The sequence below is a fragment of the Ascaphus truei genome, chromosome 5 (assembly GCF_040206685.1).
Source record: "Ascaphus truei isolate aAscTru1 chromosome 5, aAscTru1.hap1, whole genome shotgun sequence".
Lineage (NCBI taxonomy): Eukaryota > Metazoa > Chordata > Amphibia > Anura > Ascaphidae > Ascaphus > Ascaphus truei.
The window spans coordinates 30,729,472-30,750,515 of NC_134487.1; the positions used below are offsets into that span (position 1 = coordinate 30,729,472).

The 21,044-nt window shown below is 42.5% G+C and overlaps 1 protein-coding gene across 1 annotated transcript in view; it reads left to right on the forward strand.

Moving 5' to 3' along the window:
- Positions 1 to 1,353: 1,353 nt before the first annotated feature.
- SEMA3E (semaphorin 3E) overlaps positions 1,354 to 21,044 on the forward strand; it is a 253,192-nt gene continuing 233,501 nt past the window's right edge. The window contains exon 1 of the mRNA XM_075599557.1: positions 1,354 to 1,988. Within this exon, the coding sequence (XP_075455672.1) occupies positions 1,886 to 1,988 (103 nt within the window). The 5' untranslated portion in view covers positions 1,354 to 1,885. The remainder of the gene's footprint in view (positions 1,989 to 21,044) is intronic.

Genomic DNA, 21,044 nt, shown 5'->3' on the forward strand with positions numbered 1-21,044 from the left:
CCTAGAGCAGGGGTGGGCAATGTGTGGCCTGCAGACCTAACGCTGCGACCCATCACAGGTAGGGAAACACTCCCCGACACCTACCTGTGGTTTGGGCGGTGGAGGCAATAGTGCTGCAGGAGTCCATCCAGGTGGTCCTAACACGTAAGGTAGGACCGACTGTAAGTCACGCTCAACTTCCATAATGGGTGGGCTCCTGCCATGCTGCTGCTTCCTCTGCCACCGCCCGCACCACAGGGAGGGCCAGAGAGAGAAGAGGGAAGAGTGAGGGGGTAGAAGGGAGAGGAGTGAGTGGGAAGAAGAGTGAGGGGAGACAAGAGTGAGGTAGAAGAGAGATAGAGAGAGATGGGGAGGAGGAAAAAAAAGAGAAGAAGGGGGAGAGTGAGAGAAAGGGAGGCGGAGAGTGAGGGGGGGTAAAAGAGAAAGGGCAAGGAAGAGGAAGTTGAGAAGAAGAGTATGTAGGGTGTAGCTGGAGAGGAGGGGAGCACGTGGGGGAGAATCTGGTGAGGAGGGCAGCTTTAGTAAGCTTCGCGGGTTACATATATATTCTACATTAAGTTTGTGGCCCGCACAGCTGACCAAAGCTTGTCAAGTGGCCATCCAGCCAAATAATTGCCCACCCCTGGGTAAACCCCTTATTTGCCTGCTTGGTTAGTAAAGCATTGCATGGCAATGCCTTACTACCCACTTAGGTAGCCAAGGAGGTATGTAGTGTTTTTATTTTAATATTAACCCCTTTGATGCCTGTGGTGTACCTTATTAGCCACATTCATCAAAGAACTTAATGTAATTTCTGTAATAATTTCTATTACATAATCCTATGGTAGAAACATGAAATTAACCTCTCCATGTAATAGCGATGCGGTAATTAACGCATACTTAACTTAGACTACATACATACATCCATATTTATCTTTCACAATTAAATCTAGCGGGTAAAACTGGGCAAAATCAGTCCAATAAAATTTGCAACGATTTACAGAAGGAAAAGATTCAATTAGACTGGATTCCTTTCTTTTGATAAATCTGATGGGGTTTTTTTCCTACAATTTTGTCTCTGTTTTGTAATTGGGATAGACCTTATAAATAGATAGTTATAACTATAAAAATAGACCTTTAAGTCATTATGTTAAGCTGCTTCCCTGAGCTGGAGAAGATTTTAGTCCAATTCACATATAATAGAGACCACACTCTCTACAAACATGCTGTGTGGGTCTGTTACATTTTGTACTGCGTTTCTTTTAGATAAAAAGTACAAAGAATATCATTGGACCATCATGCCATGTAATGAATATTTGCAACTCTTAAGAGAGTCAGTATCTGGCACAATTCCTCAGCTTTCACTGATCTCTAACTGGTAAGCACAGCAGGCTGACAGCCCAGTATCCCTGCTGGGTGGATCTACAACTCTAAAAGGGAATGGCACTTTTTGCTTTTAATTATCAAAGGTGAAAGGTGAATTAAAACTAGCTGTCTGGCAAGTTGTAGCAGGGGGCTGATTTCCTAGGAGTTTCAAGCAGCAAGGAGGCGTTCTTTTTGAATGGGTTGCATCCAGGAGTGACTGAGGAAAGAAGTGACTGCTTGATATTACTAAGCGTACTAGGAGACAATCAGCAGCAGAGAGCTGAAGACAGCACTTACTGCAAGGCAGGGGAACTTAGACATGATATATCAGTGTGTGGACAATTGTCATGGCAAGAAACAGCTCTGCATTACATATCTTAATTAAGCATGACAAATAAGAAATGTGTACTGAGATGAAAAAAATAGGACATTTCTCAGGGGAATTCTCAAGGAACTGACAAGAGAACTTGTTCTTTAAACTCTTGCAGTGGAACTTCAGGCTTTTCCAAAGTGAAGAACTTACAAGCTGTCTTTTAACAGCATGGCACCTTCCCTGATGAATGCGTTGGTTCTCTTTGGGCTGCATTTGATTGCGTCTTTGGCAACTGATACAAGGCAACCAAGGCTGCGTCTGTCCCATAAAGGTAAGCCCGTGTGTGCATAACATGTTTGCAACACCTTTTGGGAGTGAAGGGGTAAAATTGGAAAGGTGACATCTGTAATTATTATTATTATTAAGGAATTATTATTGCATGGCAGCCTATTTCTGACTTAGATGTGCAATACCTCCAGCACTAAAATCATAGAAAATTAGCCCCTTGAGTGTCAGAATAACCAGAAACCAGTCTTCTGCAATGCATAGATGATCCCTCAGGCATGCCAGGGGTTAAAGCGTTTTTATAAATATTCAGAACGTCGTCTTTCTTTAAGTTCTCCATGGAAGTCCTATTATACACATTTAAATAGAAGAAGGGAACTTATCTCTGGAAACGGAAGGCTCCTTCAACACTGACAGGATTACAAGCACAATTAACAATATGTTTATTTTTTTCCTTTTTAATAGAGTACTTCAGGTAACATTTTTAATGAAAATAAAAACGTGTGTGCAGTTTTGATGTATACGTTGTGCCCCATGGATACTTTTGATTAATATCCTACTTATGGTTTTTAACGTACTGTAGCATGCTGCAAAACACCTGGTAATAAAAGTTAAGGAACATATGCAGAATGACATACAGCTGTCTCACACAGTCGTAGGTAATTATGTGTCTGAGACCGAGACTGAGTATTCACACTATTATCTGTGTCTTGTTTTATCTTACACTGTGAAGGTTTTCCAGAAATTATGATCGCACCAAGTTTAACAACCATCTTGGTCAGTTAATGAATTACCTGTGAGCAGCTGTAACTATGTATTAAAACGTAATTAGTATATATTTTTAGTAGTGCTTCTCATCAGTTTATATTGGGATGCTCTTGACCTGATATGTACCCAATGTGTAATCCATTGCCACTAAATTGGATTGCTGATTAGAAAATATTTCCTATATCTTTATATTAGGATTTCCTCAGACAGTTAAAATAATTGATGACTAGAATTTGGTGTTCTAGCAGATTTACTTGAAATACATCTTGGAGTTATTGTTCGCTTGTTTTAGCCCACGCTGTATAGTAACTAAAGTCTTTCCCACTCTACACTCTACACTCATTGGTTGAATTTGGGCATTGCTGGTCTATGGTTTTCCCTCCTGAGAAAATGTTAATTAATGTATCCTTTCACCATTTGATAATATGGAGTTTGTGAAGCAAACGATTAGGAAATAAGTATCAAGATGGTGCAATGTGCTCCAACGTATAATATATCTTTGTCAATTTGTGACATATGTTATGAAGCTTGTTTTATTTTGATTCTTACATGTGGTGCAGATCTCTGAGGAGAGTTATTGTAAAAGCCATCTCTGATCTGGATGGTTTAAATGACTCAAAGAGAAAGGGGGAAAAAACTGCACAAAGTCATAGGTTCCATTTTTTTCTACATCTCATATAATTGCACTGACTATCTCTTCCCTTAACTCCTCCTGTCACCGATCCCCAAAATCCTTTCCTGTGCAAATGAAGAAAAGCATTTTGATGCATTGATGAAGAGTCAAAAAGATGCAATTTGCACCTGTTTTGGGAGCACTGTCCTCACAGAGCCAGAAGATGCTTGCCTGGTTGTGCTGGCTAACAGTTTGAAGTAATAAACTACAGTCAGTATGAATAGTTTGTACGGTATCAGAACTGTGTGAATTATCAGAAGTGATTTGGGATTTTGTGGCATTTTTAAATTGTGCCCCCAATATTTTTGTGAGGAGGGCTGCTTATTCAACAAAGCACAGGGGTACTAGACATTTTTTACTTTTGAAAATGTGAAATTGGTTAGTTTTGGCCCTTCCCCACCAGAGGCTGACACATTCTGTTGGCAACATGTTTCATTATAACAAAGACAACACAAAAATTAAGTAGCGCTAAAGAGGATGTGAAACAACCCTAATAAATGATAAATAATAATAACATATTTAAAATATTAAAATAAATTAAAATTACCACAATTTAACCTAATAATATCTACAAACCATAACGTGATAGTGAGAAAAAAAAAGAAAATCCAAATTGAATGTTCCACTCAAACAAAAAATCCAGAGAGAAATATAGTCCCAATAGAAGATCCAGGGAGCGTCTTTGCAGCTTTAAGGGGAGTGGTATAGCAACCACTTTTGGAATCTATGAACAAAAAACAAACAAAAGCGCAAGCTCCATAGCACGTAACTGAGTAAAAAATAAGGTACATTTATTTTAAAAATCAGCAACCCATAAGAATGTGCACTTACAGGATTTTAAACAGAACCATTCGTGGGAGAGAAATCTCTATTGTGGTCATCTGCGGTGGTAGGGTGAGTCCCAGGTTTGTAGAGTGGATGTAAACAGCCCAGGTTCACCATGAATTGGCAGCAAGATATAAAGGCATCCAATGCCTGCACGTCCTTTGCTCCCTCATACAATGATTGCTAACACTTGAAATTACCGCCAGGGACTCCAAATACACCAACACAAACGCGATGACGTCACAGCACTACGCTCTACGCGCCGCAGTGTGACAAAACGCGTAGAGCTGTGACGTCATCGCGTTTGTGTTGGTGTATTTGGAGTCCCTGGCTTCCCTGCGCTCCTGTACCTTATTTTGTACTCAGTTACGTGCTATGGAGCTTGCGCTTTTGTTTGTTTTATGTTTAATTATAAATATAACTATACAATAGGTGGAATGTTTTTTTTTTTATTATTATTATTATTATTATTATTTTTAGCTTTTGCTCCAACAGGGAGCAGCATAGATATTGTAATTGTAGAAGCCTAATGCTCTGTGGTGAATATTTGCCAGCAGAACTGAGAAAAGAGCACTGGTTCATGATCAGGGACTACCTCAAAATGAGCGTGCAAGAGTGATAATGTACCGAGTCTTACAACATACTTCTAACCCTCTGCAGCTCCATCTGGAGACTCCAAGTATGTTTAGCTTCTGTTTTAAATTATATTTGCTTGAGGGAGTGTGCATTTTTAAAGTGCTTGGGTATAAATTCACAATGTTGATTTCCGCAGGGAATGGTTTCCCAATCAAACATATTGTAAACTACATTATATCTTTAAGCGGCAATGTATTCAAATGTGTTGCATTTACCTGTTATCCTGCATATTGCTTACTTTCTGTCAAACATATCATTTTTCATTCAGATAAGATCTATTACAAACATTAATTTGATGTTAAGCCGTTCACTCATACAGTCTTGTAAAACTGACACTGATATGTTCTACTAGTCTCTCTGTCACCTTTGAAATATATGATTATATTCCAAACATGGAATGTTTGTTGTGATACTAGTGGTTTATTTTCAGCTGTGATGTCTCTCTTTCATTGTACAGTGGTGCTGGGTATGGCTTTGCATACAACATTTACCTATTTTAAAAACAAAAAGCTGTAGTAGCAGGTACAGTGTACACATTATAAAGCTCTACAAAACAATCTGCGTTTGGCATGGAGAAGTATATAACCTCTTTATTACATTAATCAATTTCCGAGCCTCAGTAACATGAAGCTCTCCCAGGAGTGTGAAACAGGGAAATAACATGTGATACAACTGTAGAATGTATTACTTGGTAATGAATCTTTCCCTTCTGGGATCAACCATTTAAATCAAAGACTGTGTTTCTTGCAGTCACTGATTCTCTTCTGATGAAACCAGAATCTAATTTAGTTTTAGGCAGCAGTCAAAGAATCACTAATATTTCAATATGTGAATATATAATATTTTATTGTACTTCAATTAAAAATAAAATTTATTTTTTTTGAGGAATAAATTCTGCGCCGTGTAATGATACATATATTTAGCATTTCAAAGCCTTGTGCGTGTAGATTCCCACATCAGTCTCTTGTAGTGTATCCCCTCACTGCCCATAACCAACAGTAATGATTCTTACATTATTTTTGTATATACGGGGATGGCAGATGTGATCACCAACTGGAGGGCTCATATGGGTGTGTCTATTCTCTTAAAATAGCATTTTCGTGGTGCAATATGTTTACTGTATTTGGATGTACAAAGCAATACTAGTCATTTTTAATGTTGAAAAGGGGAGGTTGGTTAGTTTTTTAAATTTTTCACAAAAGTGTGGTTTGCGTAACTCAAACTGTCGGAAAGAATGCAATTCTGCGTTTGGCCACTAAAGTTTACTACGGTGAACTTTAAACATGTGTCCAGAATCTGAAATATGACACGGGTAATGTGCTAATTTGGATACGTAACATATATTTAAATGACCTTACATTTGGGTAGCTCTGTGGCTGATACTGTACACTTCATGGAGAGAAGGAGTGGCTCAGTGAGTAAAGACACTGGCACTGAGTTTGAAGCAGGGGATCTTGGGCAAGTCACTTTATCTCCCTGTGCCTCAGGCACGAAAAACATAGATTGTAAGCTCTACGAGGCAGGGATTGTGTTAAATGTCTCTGTGAAGTGCTATGTAAAACTAGCAGCACTATTGAAGAAAATACTATTATTATTATTATTACACATTGACCCCGACCCCTTTCAGGCACACTTACCAGAACACTCTCCTGTCTCCATGGGCGTCCGCAGAAAAATTTTCAGGGGGGGGCATAATGTTAACTAGACAGAGAGAGAGAGTGGTTGTGGGGGGGGGGGGGGGTGGGTGACTGACACTTTGACTGACTGACTCGTGTGTGACTGACACTTGGGTGACTGACTGACTGTGGGTTGGTGTCTGTATTCATTCACAGACAGACAGACACAAACACACACCCTCCCTCTCTCAGACTCTCCCCTCTCAGACTCTCCCCCTCTCAGACTCTCCCCCTCTCAAACTCTCCCCCTCTCAGACTCTCCCCCTCTCAGACTCTCCCCCTCTCAGACTCTCCCTCTCCCTCTCAGACTCTCCCTCTCCCTCTCAGACTCTCCCTCTCCCACTCTCCCTCTCCCTCTCAGACTCTCCCTCTCAGACTCTCCCTCTCAGACTCTCCCTCTCAAACTCTCCCTCTCCCTTTCAGACTCTCCCTCTCCCTTTCAGACTCTCCCTCTCAGACTCTCCCTCTCAGACTGTCCCTCTCCCTCTCAGACTCTCACTCTCCCTCTCAGACTCTCTCTCCCTCTCAGACACTCACTCTCCCTCTCAGACTCTCACTCTCCCTCTCAGACTCTCACTCTCCCTCTCAGACTCTCCCTCTCAGAATCTCACTCTCCCTCTCAGACTCACTCTCCCTCTCAGACTCTCACTCTCCCTCTCAGACTCTCACTCTCCCTCTCAGACTCTCACTCTCCCTCTCAGACTCTCACTCTCCCTCTCAGACTCTCCCTCTCAGACTCTCACTCTCCCTCTCAGACTCTCACTCTCCCTCTCAGACTCTCACTCTCCCTCTCAGACTCTTACTCTCCCTCTCAGACTCTCACTCTCAGACTCTCCCTCTCAGACTCTCCCTCTCCCTCTCAGACTCTCACTCTCCCTCTCAGACTCTCACTCTCCCTCTCAGACTCTCACTCTCCCTCTCAGACTCTCACTCTCCCTCTCAGACTCTCCCTCTCAGACTCTCACTCTCCCTCTCAGACTCTCCCTCTCCCTCTCAGACTCTCCCTCTCCCTCTCAGACTCTCACTCTCCCTCTCAGACTCTCCCTCTCCCTCTCAGACTCTCACTCTCCCTCTCAGACTCTCACTCTCCCTCTCAGACTCTCACTCTCCCCCTCAGACTCTCTCTCTCCCCCTCAGACTCTCTCCCCCTCAGACTCTCTCCCCCTCAGACTCTCTCAGACTCCCCCCCTCAGACTCCCTCCCCTTCAGAATCCCTCGCTCACTCAGACTCTCTCTCTCTCACTCAGACTCTCTCTCTCACTCAGACTCAGACACACACACACACCCCACACACCACACACCCCACTCTAATGCAGATAGTCCCAAGGTGTAGCCCCATCTCTTTCTTACCCCCTCTCTTCTTCATTCACTCTCTCCCCTCACCCCTCTCTTCCTCACTTCCTCTATTACACCCCCTGTCTCCTCACTCTCCCCCCTCCATCAATTATGCCCCTCTGACTCAAACCCACTCCCTGAATCCGTCCTCCTCACATTCATTCCCTCCCCCCCTGATCTCACACACACACAGACACACACTCAGACACAAACTCAGTGGGGGGGTGGGTGACTGACACTTTGACTGACTGACTCGTGTGTGACTGACACTTGGGTGACTGACTGACTGTGGGTTGGTGTCTGTATTCATTCACAGACAGACAGACACAAACACACACCCTCCCTCTCTCAGACTCTCCCCTCTCAGACTCTCCCCCTCTCAGACTCTCCCCCTCTCAAACTCTCCCCCTCTCAGACTCTCCCCCTCTCAGACTCTCCCTCTCCCTCTCAGACTCTCCCTCTCCCTCTCAGACTCTCCCTCTCCCACTCTCCCTCTCCCTCTCAGACTCTCCCTCTCAGACTCTCCCTCTCAGACTCTCCCTCTCAAACTCTCCCTCTCCCTTTCAGACTCTCCCTCTCCCTTTCAGACTCTCCCTCTCAGACTCTCCCTCTCAGACTGTCCCTCTCCCTCTCAGACTCTCACTCTCCCTCTCAGACTCTCTCTCCCTCTCAGACACTCACTCTCCCTCTCAGACTCTCACTCTCCCTCTCAGACTCTCACTCTCCCTCTCAGACTCTCCCTCTCAGAATCTCACTCTCCCTCTCAGACTCACTCTCCCTCTCAGACTCTCACTCTCCCTCTCAGACTCTCACTCTCCCTCTCAGACTCTCACTCTCCCTCTCAGACTCTCACTCTCCCTCTCAGACTCTCCCTCTCAGACTCTCACTCTCCCTCTCAGACTCTCACTCTCCCTCTCAGACTCTCACTCTCCCTCTCAGACTCTTACTCTCCCTCTCAGACTCTCACTCTCAGACTCTCCCTCTCAGACTCTCCCTCTCCCTCTCAGACTCTCACTCTCCCTCTCAGACTCTCACTCTCCCTCTCAGACTCTCACTCTCCCTCTCAGACTCTCACTCTCCCTCTCAGACTCTCCCTCTCAGACTCTCACTCTCCCTCTCAGACTCTCCCTCTCCCTCTCAGACTCTCCCTCTCCCTCTCAGACTCTCACTCTCCCTCTCAGACTCTCCCTCTCCCTCTCAGACTCTCACTCTCCCTCTCAGACTCTCACTCTCCCTCTCAGACTTTCACTCTCCCCCTCAGACTCTCTCTCTCCCCCTCAGACTCTCTCCCCCTCAGACTCTCTCCCCCTCAGACTCTCTCAGACTCCCCCCCTCAGACTCCCTCCCCTTCAGAATCCCTCGCTCACTCAGACTCTCTCTCTCTCACTCAGACTCTCTCTCTCACTCAGACTCAGACACACACACACACCCCACACACCACACACCCCACTCTAATGCAGATAGTCCCAAGGTGTAGCCCCATCTCTTTCTTACCCCCTCTCTTCTTCATTCACTCTCTCCCCTCACCCCTCTCTTCCTCACTTCCTCTATTACACCCCCTGTCTCCTCACTCTCCCCCCTCCATCAATTATGCCCCTCTGACTCAAACCCACTCCCTGAATCCGTCCTCCTCACATTCATTCCCTCCCCCCCTGATCTCACACACACACAGACACACACTCAGACACAAACTCAGACACTCGCAACAAGGGGGAATCGGAGCAGGGGGGGGGAATCGGAACGGGAAGGGGGGACCCGGAGCAGGGGGGGAATCGGAACGGGAAGGGGGGACCGGAGCAGGGGGGGGGGGGGGAATCAGAGCAGGAGGACAAGGGGGAAGCGAGAGTGGCATGGAGCAGTAGTCACCTGACTTGCTCCATGCAGGAAAGGGCGGGCCTCGCTATGCAAGGTCAGATAGACTCGCAGGGGTGAGCAAACTTTTTATGCCGAGCCCCCCTTTTCATCCATTTAATTTCTCGGGCCCCCCCTGCCTGACGTAATCAAAATCACATGAACCCCCCCCCCTTTATTAAACGATATACAATGTAAATACAAATATGTTTCAACAGCTCGCGCTTGCAAAATTAGGCTGCGTCTACGCTGCCGCCGAGAGTGGTGACATCACCAACTCTCCAAGCATGAGCACAGGGTGTCCTGCATAATTTTGCAAGCACGAGTGGGGGGTATGGATCAGGGCTATTTCTGTGTTTGTGTGTGGGTGTGGGGTTGTGCGCATTGACTGCTGCTGAGCATGCTTCAATGTCAATTTTGTTTGTCTCGCCAAGCACACAATTAATCACAACACAAACAACACCCCCCACACCACACACAATCACAGCACACATTCAATCACAAAACACACACATCACTTCACATTATATATATATATATATATATATATATATATATATATATATATATATATATATATATATATATATATATATACACACACACACACACACACACACACACACACACACACATCACTATACATATATATACACACACACACACATCACTATACATATACACACACACACATCACTACACATATATATACACACACACACACACACACATCATTATACATATATATATATACACACACACACATCACTATACATATATATATATACACACACACACACACACACACACACACATCACTATACATATATACACACACATAAACACATCACTATACATATATATATACACACACACACACACACACACACACCACTATACATATACACACACACACACACAGTGACATCACTATACATATATATACACACACAGTGACATCACTATACATATATATATATACACACACACACACACACACACATCACCACACACACACACACACACACACACACACACACACACACACACACACACAGTGACATCACTATACATATATATACACACACACACACAGTGACATCACTATACATATATATACACACACACAGACACACACACAGACACACACACACACACACACACACACACACACCTGTACTGCTTACTCGGCTCCCCACTCAAGTAAAGCTAGGAAGAAAAGGGCTTGTGTCTGTGTGCAGAGGGACGCCCCGCCCCCTCTCCAAGCACAGGGAAACACAGCACGGATCTTCTGCTCTGCCCCTGCTCTGCCCCCAGGTTTCGCCGCACAGGCTGCGCCCCCCCCTAAATAATTTGGCGCCCCCCAGTTTTGCGCACCGCTGAGATAGAGCTTGCGAGGGACAAAAAAATAAATAATCCTGGCAGCGTGCCAACACGCGCCAGCCAATCAGGAGACAAGGGAGGTTTTTTTTTTTTTGCAGAAGAGCGCGCTAAATCCTGTCACGCCAGTGCCCTCTGTTCCCCGCTGTTGGCGGCCCAGGATCCAGGGGGGGGCAAGCGCCCCCCCTTGCCCCCCCCTGCGGACGCCCATGCCTGTCTCTGTACATTCTTCCTACTTACCACTTAGATTGTAAGCTCTTCAGGGCAGGGACTCCTTTTCCTAATGTTACTTTTATGTTTTGAAGCGCTTATTCCCATTATGTGTTATATTATTATGACACGTGTATTCCTGCTGTGAAGCACTATGTACATAGATGATGCTATATAAATAAAGATATACATACTGTATATGGTGGGTGGGGGTAGTTGCCCCTGGGGTGTTTGGTGAGGCCTCCCGTGTGGGAAGCAGCAGAGGTTAACCCCATATTACCATACAGTTAAAACTGCTAAGGTAATTAAGGGGTTTACCCATCCCGTAACCCAACCGTGAGGCCTAACCACCCTCTCTGGGGAAACAAAATACACCCTTCACCCACCCCATTTAAACAACAGTAACACCTCAATTATCTTAACGGTAGTCACCGCTAAGGTAATTAAGGGGTTACCGATGTTTTAATAGTCAGGAATCAGCCTTGGTTCACATGTTGGTGAAGAAGAGGAGGAGGAAGCCATCATCCTGTCACGAATAAGTAAAACATGTATTAATTTAATTTGTACTGTATTTTACTGTATACTATATTTGAATGGGCAAAAGCACTAGTAGCCATATTTGGCTAGTAGGGCATTTGCTCATTCCTTTGTGGGAGTGGGGGTTTGTTGGGGGTGAAGGGGGTAGTTGCCCTGGGGTGGGTGGTTAGGCCTCTCTGGTGGGTCGTTGGAGGGGTTAACCCCTTAACTCAGTAGTAGTAACCTCTAAGGTAATGAAGGGGTTTAACCCCTCCCTCCCTGGAGACCTAACCACCCACCCTGGAGAAACTTCCCCCTTCACCCACCCCCTCTACCCCCAACAAACAAGGTACTATGGTTTCACCTCTTCATTACCTTAGCAGCTAGCCACTAAGATAATGAAGATACTTTTATTTTAATGACATAGGATTGAAACAGGGGGTCTCTGGTGCTGAACCGTGTTAATTTCAACTCCGGGAACCCCCTGCTTCTCTGGCAAGTTAATTCTTCCGCTTCATGTGACCGGGAGAATTAAACTTGCCATAGATACTGGCACGCCATACTGGGGCATGTATCTCACGAAAGAAGGGGTCCATGGGGCTGAAATGAATGCTGTTCAGCTCCAGAGACCCCCTGCTTCAATCCTATGTCACACAAAGAAAATATAAGCAGCACGATCGTCTGTTAGAGGTGCGCAGTGATTTTGTCTACTCTCTCTGCGCATCTCTTCCAGACTGATGCAGCCTGGTAGGACTATCCCAGCGGGAGACCCATTCAGAAGCAGGGACCCCACACTGTATTAATCCTGATAGGAAATTTCCCCCTGCTATGAACGCTCCACATTTAATCCGTGGTTCACCAGCACATTTGCAGGGCAGGTTGCAGATACAGTCCGTTGTATCTGTACATACATACATATTTCCCTGGCATCTCAGGTGTGTACTTTTGTTTTCTGCACGGGCATCTCTATGTTTTCTATAAAGGAATGTTTGCTTGAATTCTCTCTCATTCTCTCATTCTCTCCCGCTGTCTCTCCTCTTCCCTTGCACTTTCTCCTTCTCCCCCTCTCTATACCTAACCTCTCACCCTGGGACACCTATCCCCATTACCAACCCCAAATATCTCCAACACGCCTAACTCCTCTCCATCTAAGTAACAATGGCAATAGGTCTATATGCCATGGTAACAACATTTGTATAACAATTGTAAAAAAAAAATGTGTAAATAGATGTGCTTGTTTCTTAGGGGAAAATGTATATAAATGAAATAATTAAACTACATAGTGTTCATCTATAGTGAGTCAATATATTAAATCCGTAGTCAGATCAATTTCCAATTGCCTAACAAATGCAAGAAATATATATATATATAAGATCAATTGCAAAATACAAATAATAAACATAATATAAAGTCCAAACAAGTATAAGATAAAGGATATCAATTGAGAAAGTCCCAAAGAAAACGTTTAGAAGTCTGTGGTTTCAATGTGGCTGTCTCAAGGAGAAAGAAGGAGTCTCAGGCAGCATCTCAGGCAGCTTCTTTTATGGGTAATCAACTCCCAGGATAAATATCTAAAGGATAAGAAGTGCACACTACATGGAGTATTACTGTTTATAAATTCATTAAAATTCCATGTGAGAGAATAACTCTCACAATTAAAAAAAAAATTGTAATCGCTTTGTAACAGTAAGCAATCAGTTACCAAACTGCTACGTCTATGAGGAAGTCCGATGGGGAGTTCTAGATGGTAAGTTCCCATAAACACAGTTTCAGACACTAAATAAGGTGCCCCAAAGCAAACTGTGCTCCAAAGAGGGACCAGCTTGATTGAACAGCTCAGGAACTCCTCCAGCATAATTCTGTCACAGCGGAACCCAATGCATTTTGTCATGATCACATGACTTCTTAAGAGGAATGGAGAATAGATCCTAGATGTGTCTTCTTTAGATCTCTTGGATGCCAGGCAGCAGAAGCTAAACCAATAGGGTGTCGCTTGACAACCTGACGGAGCATACAGTATTCCCCAAATTACACGGAAGTAATCAATTACATTTCAAAAGATCAATACAAATTAAAATAACGTACATCAATATTAACAAGCAAAAAAATACAAAATTGCAGCTACCTATGCACCTCAAACATATATAATGACTAACAATGTGTGTTTACAAGCACACACACAAGCGTTCACATATACATACATATTCAATAAACATTTCTAGATTAATTAAAGAGGTTATTAACCCATTCAGTACTAGTAAGGCTAACTAGGCCTTATTTTTTCCTATTTCTTCATATCAGACGCCCTTCCTCACATACTCTCTGTCCACGACTGAGGTAGCCGATACCAGCTTAAAATCCCTAAAGATTTCAATGGGGACATTCAACTAAAGCAGGGGAGAATGACTGGTTTGGCACATATACTGTAGATCAGTGTTTCCCAACTTCAGTCCTCAGGGAACCCCAAGAGGTCAGGTCTTAAGGATATCCCTGCTCCAGCACAGGTGGCTCAGTCAAAATGACTTCCAGGGGAAGAGGCCCACATTTTGTTTGTGATGCCAAAGCTGCTTGTAGAGCATATAGTATAGGCTTTTATTCATTGAGGTGGTTAGTCTATTGAAAATGAAAATGTGCTGCTGCAAGACATTTTTTCAAAGGTAGAGAAGATTAGCCTATTCCAAATATTCTCATAATGTTTGCATTTTTTTTGACATTCCGTTAAGTTATACAGTACCTCCTTTTAACACAGACTTTTGAACAAACCTCACTAATATTATGTTACCTGATCAAACTAACTAAAGATATTTAAGAACTATAAAATGCATATCTTTAATTATTTTACCTGTGTTGCATTGTAAGTGATACATCTATTATTATTATTATTATTATTATTATTATTATTATTATTATTATTAATATACATTTGTAGCCAGAAAGAGTGCACACCATTATAAAGATATTGTGTTTATTGTTAGTTTGATATTATGTTTGTGCTTTTGATTGCAATGCCACCTATAGTGAAGCTGTGCTTGAAAAGTACTTGACTGCAGACACCATTATCAACCCCATTCTATAGTTGAACATAACCAGAATTTTGGGTATGCCAACCTCCATCTAAAGGATCTTTCATCTTATGTACGGGATTGCTCGAAGTAGGAATCAGAGCAACACAATATATTTATGAGGTGTACTCTCTTGCAACAATTGGCACCAGTGTGAAATGTATGCAACTTCTTCTTTGAATGTCTTACATCTGGTGCTGATCTCTGGATCAAAGTGGTTACTTCCATCACAGCATTTACATGATGCAATGAGAATGTAAAACTGTTTTACACAAACTTTGATGTGTCCTATTGCAACATTACCCAGAGTATGCATGACTTCTCGCTGACAATAGATAACTCCATCGTGCTCAACACACAAGCCAGATGTTTAGGTGTTATAGTTGACTCCTTCTCTCCCTTATACCACACACCCAGTACTCACCAATTCCTACCACTTCCATCTCTGAAAAATTTCCAAAATGCACACTTTCATCACCATGCAATCAACCAAAAATTGTAATTCATCTCGATTGGACTAATGTAGCTTAGTCAGTATCACTTCTTCTGACTATCCCCCACAGTCCATCCTAAATGCTGCTGCCAGGCTCATGTAACCCACCAACCGTTCTACGTCTGCTGCTGCACTGTGCAAATCACTACACTGGCTAACCATACTGATCCGAATAAGATGTAAGGTTCTGATTCTCACCTACAAAACTCTCCATAACACTACCCCTCTTTGCATTTAAAGTTTTGCTCCAAGATTAGAAAGGGTCTATGTTTTTTAAGCCGCTATTAAAAATGCTGTGAAGCTGTTTCACAGAGCTGGAGAAGAGATCAGCTCTATTCCAATCAATGTGATTGCTAACTTCTCTGGCACAGTGAAGTATCTCCACAGTACAGTATTGTACAGTATATTGATTAAGGGCCTAAGTCTACTGGTTGTAATCTTGATGCACCAAACAGCACAATATTTATCAGAGGAAAGGAATCCAACAGAAAGCAATGGAATTTTCTCCGTTCATAAATCTGCTGCTATTTTGTAACCAGTTTTGAAGCCAGGAGCCTTTTCTTCCCTGACGTGGAGGGAAATAAAAGGGGCATGTATCAAAGTCTCTAGGCTGCAACACTGACGCAAAATAATTGCACCAGTTTTAACAATGAATAAGGTCCCATAAGATATAACTGCAGAGATTTACTACGTTTCAATAATGGATATCCAAGCTTGAACATGTGTTTTACTGCCATTCACCTCGATGGCGCTTAACGCGGGAATCTTGGCAATTGTTTTTTTTAAATAAAACTGGGTGCAGTATTTTTGCTTTAGTGTTGCCTCCAATTTTGCAGTCAGATCCCATTTCTGTGGAAAAAAAAAGGTGATAGTGCGCAGCTAATAACTAGTGAACAACAAATATCAAGTGAACAGTGCACCGTGATTAAACAAACAATATTGTGGACCTTAGATGTGGGTCTTGCACTAATCGTGGGTCTGCAGCCTTTCTTGGGGGTGGCTCGACACCCCAGACACTAGACAAAAAACAAAAGAACAAGGCGCACAACGCACATAGTGTATTAAAGTATAAAATGTGACTTTATGGTTAAAAAATAAATAGTTCTGCGTACATCAAGTAGGGAATAAACAAGCAGTTGGTATATAGGTTTACCACACCAGGAGATAACGCTGTGCGACACCCTCAGATGGATCTCAGCATTCACTGGGTCAGCAGACGTCTCATCAGTCTCTTCCATCGTCCTCTGTTGGGGGATGGTAGGTGGATGAGTCCCTTGTAGAGAGAGCCCCACAGCATACAGCTCACAGGTAAGTAAAGACGCCGTAGGATTCAGCATCCATGGAACACTGCAGCATTTGCCGCCACTCCTCGTTGGGCGCTCGGCGATGACGTCACTGGTCGCACCTCCGCTTCCGCAATGCTTCTCATGGAACGCACAGCGTGCGTGTCAATCCAAAGTTGTAAGGCAGCGGGGAGAGATAATTCGCCAGGCAAATAAACAGTGTCCAAACAATGTCCAGAGTCACAAAGGATGGGGGGAGAAGAGCATAGACACCTCTTATCCAACGCGTTTCGTAACACTGGGTTACTTCTTCAGGGAATGTATGCATAGTGAAGGGGCATGTACATATATATATACTACACTTCACCCAATCACAAATGCGGTGTCTAATTGCCACATCATTAATTTCAGGTGCAGCATAATGCTCTTGATTAGTGATACTCTGTCTCACAGAACATATTAACAAACATTGTATAAAATTCATTTAATCTAAAACAGATTTAATTCAAGTACATAATCGGCGCATGAAAAGTAGAGCTTCTGGAAAAGAAAAGCCATAATTAGATACAAAGCAATAGTAATCTATAAAAAGGAATGGATGTCATTTTCAACACACAGAAATTTCAGAGACTAATAAAGTGACCAGATATCAATGTCTTCATTTAACCCCTTAGGGCTCAATGAATTCATCTTATAGATCCAAAAAGTCTCTTGTTGTGAGAGACTTTTAATCCTGTCACCTCCCCTTCTTTCTTTGGGGACCACTTTAACTCCCTTAAATTGCAAACTAGAGGGATCTTTATTGTGATAAAGTGCATAGTGACGGGAAAGACTATGTTTGTCATAACCTATTTTAATATTTCTAATGTGTTCCTGGATTCTAAGTTTCAGGCATCGTTTTGTGCGGCCAATATATTGCAGGCCGCAATCACAATTTATCATGTATACCACATGTGTGGAATTGCAATTTATAAAAGTATCAATCACGAAACTCTCACCGGTGACAAATGATTTGAATGTTTTTCTCTCTGGATGGAGAAATTTGCATATGGAACATTTCCCACACTGATAGTTACCTATAGGTTTATCTCCAAGCCAAGTTAGTGGCTTGGCGTGGGTATGACCCACATCACTGGGGGCTAATGTGTTTTTGAGATTTTTGGCCCTTCTGTATATAAACTTAGGAACTTTTGTGATATGGTCATTTAAAATCGGATCAGTGCATAAAATTGCCCAGTGCCGTTGTACAATTCGTTCAATTTTTTTGTTCATTGAATTGTAGGTTGTAATAAAAGGCACTTCAATTAGGTTATCCTGGGAATGACTTACTTCTTTTTTAGCTTTTGGTTTTAACATAAGTTGCCTATCCATATTTCGGACTATATTTAGGTCTCTAGTCAGATTAGCATTTGAATATCCCCTCTCAAGGAACTTATCAAAAAGTATTTTTGATTGTGTCTCAAAATCGTAGTCTCCACTACAGTTTCTTTTGATGCGAATGAATTGGCCCTTGGGAATGTTCGCAATCCACGATTTTTTGTGGTTGCTGCTTGCCATTAATAGATTATTGGCATCAATTTCTTTGAAAAAGACCTTGGTGGAAACATTCCCATTGTCCAATGCAGTCAATTGTAGATCTAAAAAATTGATACTTAGTGGATTCGACACAAGTGTAAAGATTAAGTTCCTATCGTTGGAATTCAAATATGTCAGGAAGGTACAAATGGAAGAATCATCCCCCTCCCATACACATAGTATATCGTCGATATAGCGACGCCAGACGATTACTTGTCTGCTGAAGGGGTTGTTATTCCAGATGTTCTGATCCTCCCACTGACCCATATACAAGTTTGCGAAGCTGGGGGCGAATCTTGTTCCCATTGCAGTTCCGCAAACCTGTAAAAAGAATTCAGATAAAAACAGAAAATAATTATGGGTCAGTATAAACTCAATTGATTTCAAGATAAATTCTATGTTGAGATGATGCAATTTATTATCTGACTCTAAATAGTATTGAATTGCTTGTAGACCTTTATCATGTGGAATGTGAGTGTATAATGCTTGCACATCACATGTAATCCATTTGTAAGTACTTTTCCATTCAAAATCCTGAAAAGTCAGGAGAACGGAAGAAGTATCTTTCAAATAGGATGGCAATTGGCTTACATATGTTTGCAGGAAGAAATCTACGTATTGCGAAAGATTCGCAGTAAGGGAATCTATTCCCGAAATAATGGGACGACCTGGTGGGTTAGTTCTGTTCTTATGAACTTTGGGCAAATGATAAAAAATTGGGATTTTGGGGGAATCTCTGTATAAAAAATCAAATTCAGCTTTAGTTATAGCAGTATTATTATAGGCTTCATCCAACAACCCCTTTAAAAGGGTGATGTAATCATTTGTAGGATCTTTATCCAATGTTTTATAAAAGGACAAATCATATCTCTCCCCGAATTATCTCTCCCCGCTGCCTTACAACTTTGGATTGACACGCACGCTGTGCGTTCCATGAGAAGCATTGCGGAAGCGGAGGTGCGACCAGTGACGTCATCGCCGAGCGCCCAACGAGGAGTGGCGGCAAATGCTGCAGTGTTCCATGGATGCTGAATCCTACGGCGTCTTTACTTACCTGTGAGCTGTATGCTGTGGGGCTCTCTCTACAAGGGACTCATCCACCTACCATCCCCCAACAGAGGACGCTGGAAGAGACTGATGAGACGTCTGCTGACCCAGTGAATGCTGAGATCCATCTGAGGGTGTCGCACAGCGTTATCTCCTGGTGTGGTAAACCTATATACCAACTGCTTGTTTATTCCCTACTTGATGTACGCAGAACTATTTATTTTTTAACCATAAAGTCACATTTTATACTTTAATACACTATGTGCGTTGTGCGCCTTGTTCTTTTGTTTTTTGTCTAGTGTCTGGGGTGTCGAGCCACCCCCAAGAAAGGCTGCAGACCCACGATTAGTGCAAGACCCACATCTAAGGTCCACAATATTGTTTGTTTAATCACGGTGCACTGTTCACTTGATATTTGTTGTTCACTAGTTATTAGCTGCGCACTATCACTTTTTTTTCCACTGTTATCACTTGTCTCTAGGTGCTGCACTTGTATACTGGTACACTTCACAATTTACTTATTTTAAGTATTGTTCTGTCAATCATCTATTATAATGGTGTGGGGTCTTTTAAATCTCAGAGATAAGCGACAAGAACAGTTTGATCGCTTATTCTCAGAGAGACCTAAAGACCATTCAGAGGAGGAGGATGATAATTTGTCACTTGAAGGGCACTTTAAAATCCTAGAAAACCTTCTGCTGAAGGATAACAAGCTTTGGTTAGAAAAAACCACTTTGCAGAAATATATTGACTGTAAAAGAATACCCAGAGGGTTACGTGTTCAAAAGCCACCTACGTTTGGGAAGGAGAATGAGCATTTCATGAAAGAGTGGAACCGTATATTAGATGAGTGTTCTATAGACCTGATGCGTTTAATTATTTTTGAACGCACAAAGTCCATTTCACTCATCGAAAAAGAAATACTTAAAGAGATAAAAACCTTAGAACCAATAGTGATTGACAAGGATTGTTCTAAAATTGAAGTAGAACTTCTTGCCAAATTAGAAAGCACAGGAGAAGAGATAGTCAAAACAAAACACGAGAAATTTCTAAGAGATAAAGCTGATTATGACAATGGGAGAGAAAGAGACTGGGCCAAAAAAGGTGAAAGAGGTAGAGTGATAGATAAAATCTATATCCCTAATCACGGTGCCAGGAAGGACCAACATACATCTGGTAATAGAGGCTCCGGTAGGAGAGGCCCCCCCAGACACCGTGGTTGGTCCAATCATAGGAAACAAGATCATCATCAAAATAGATCTAGAGATAGAAAAGATGATCATAAATATGCTAACAATAACACCTATGGCAGACAAAATAACACAGATAAATATAGGGAACAGAATCCTATACCTCTTTCCCCCAGAGACAGATCAGAACCAAAGAAACATGATAAAGTAATGACTAATAAGCCTACTAATGAGTCCCCCTCAGGTTCTCGTTTTTTAGAATTACTGAAGAGCAGATTCTCCCCGCCGAAAGAGAAAAAGAAGGAGAAGAAACAGGAACAACTAATAAGTCCGGCGAAAAAAACCAAAGTAAAAAGATCATTACCAGACGAGGAACGAGAGCAGGATCCAAGGTCAAAGAGAAGGGACTCAAGTGTAGACCTGGGATCTCCCTAGACAAAGGCATTTTCAATTTATCTACAGTAATTCTGACAAAAGATCAGAAAACTGTGCTGAATAGGGGCCTTAATTTCTCCAGGTCAAGTGGTCCTAACGGGTTCCAACTATACACTGACCTACACAAATTTGTGAGAAATATGACCC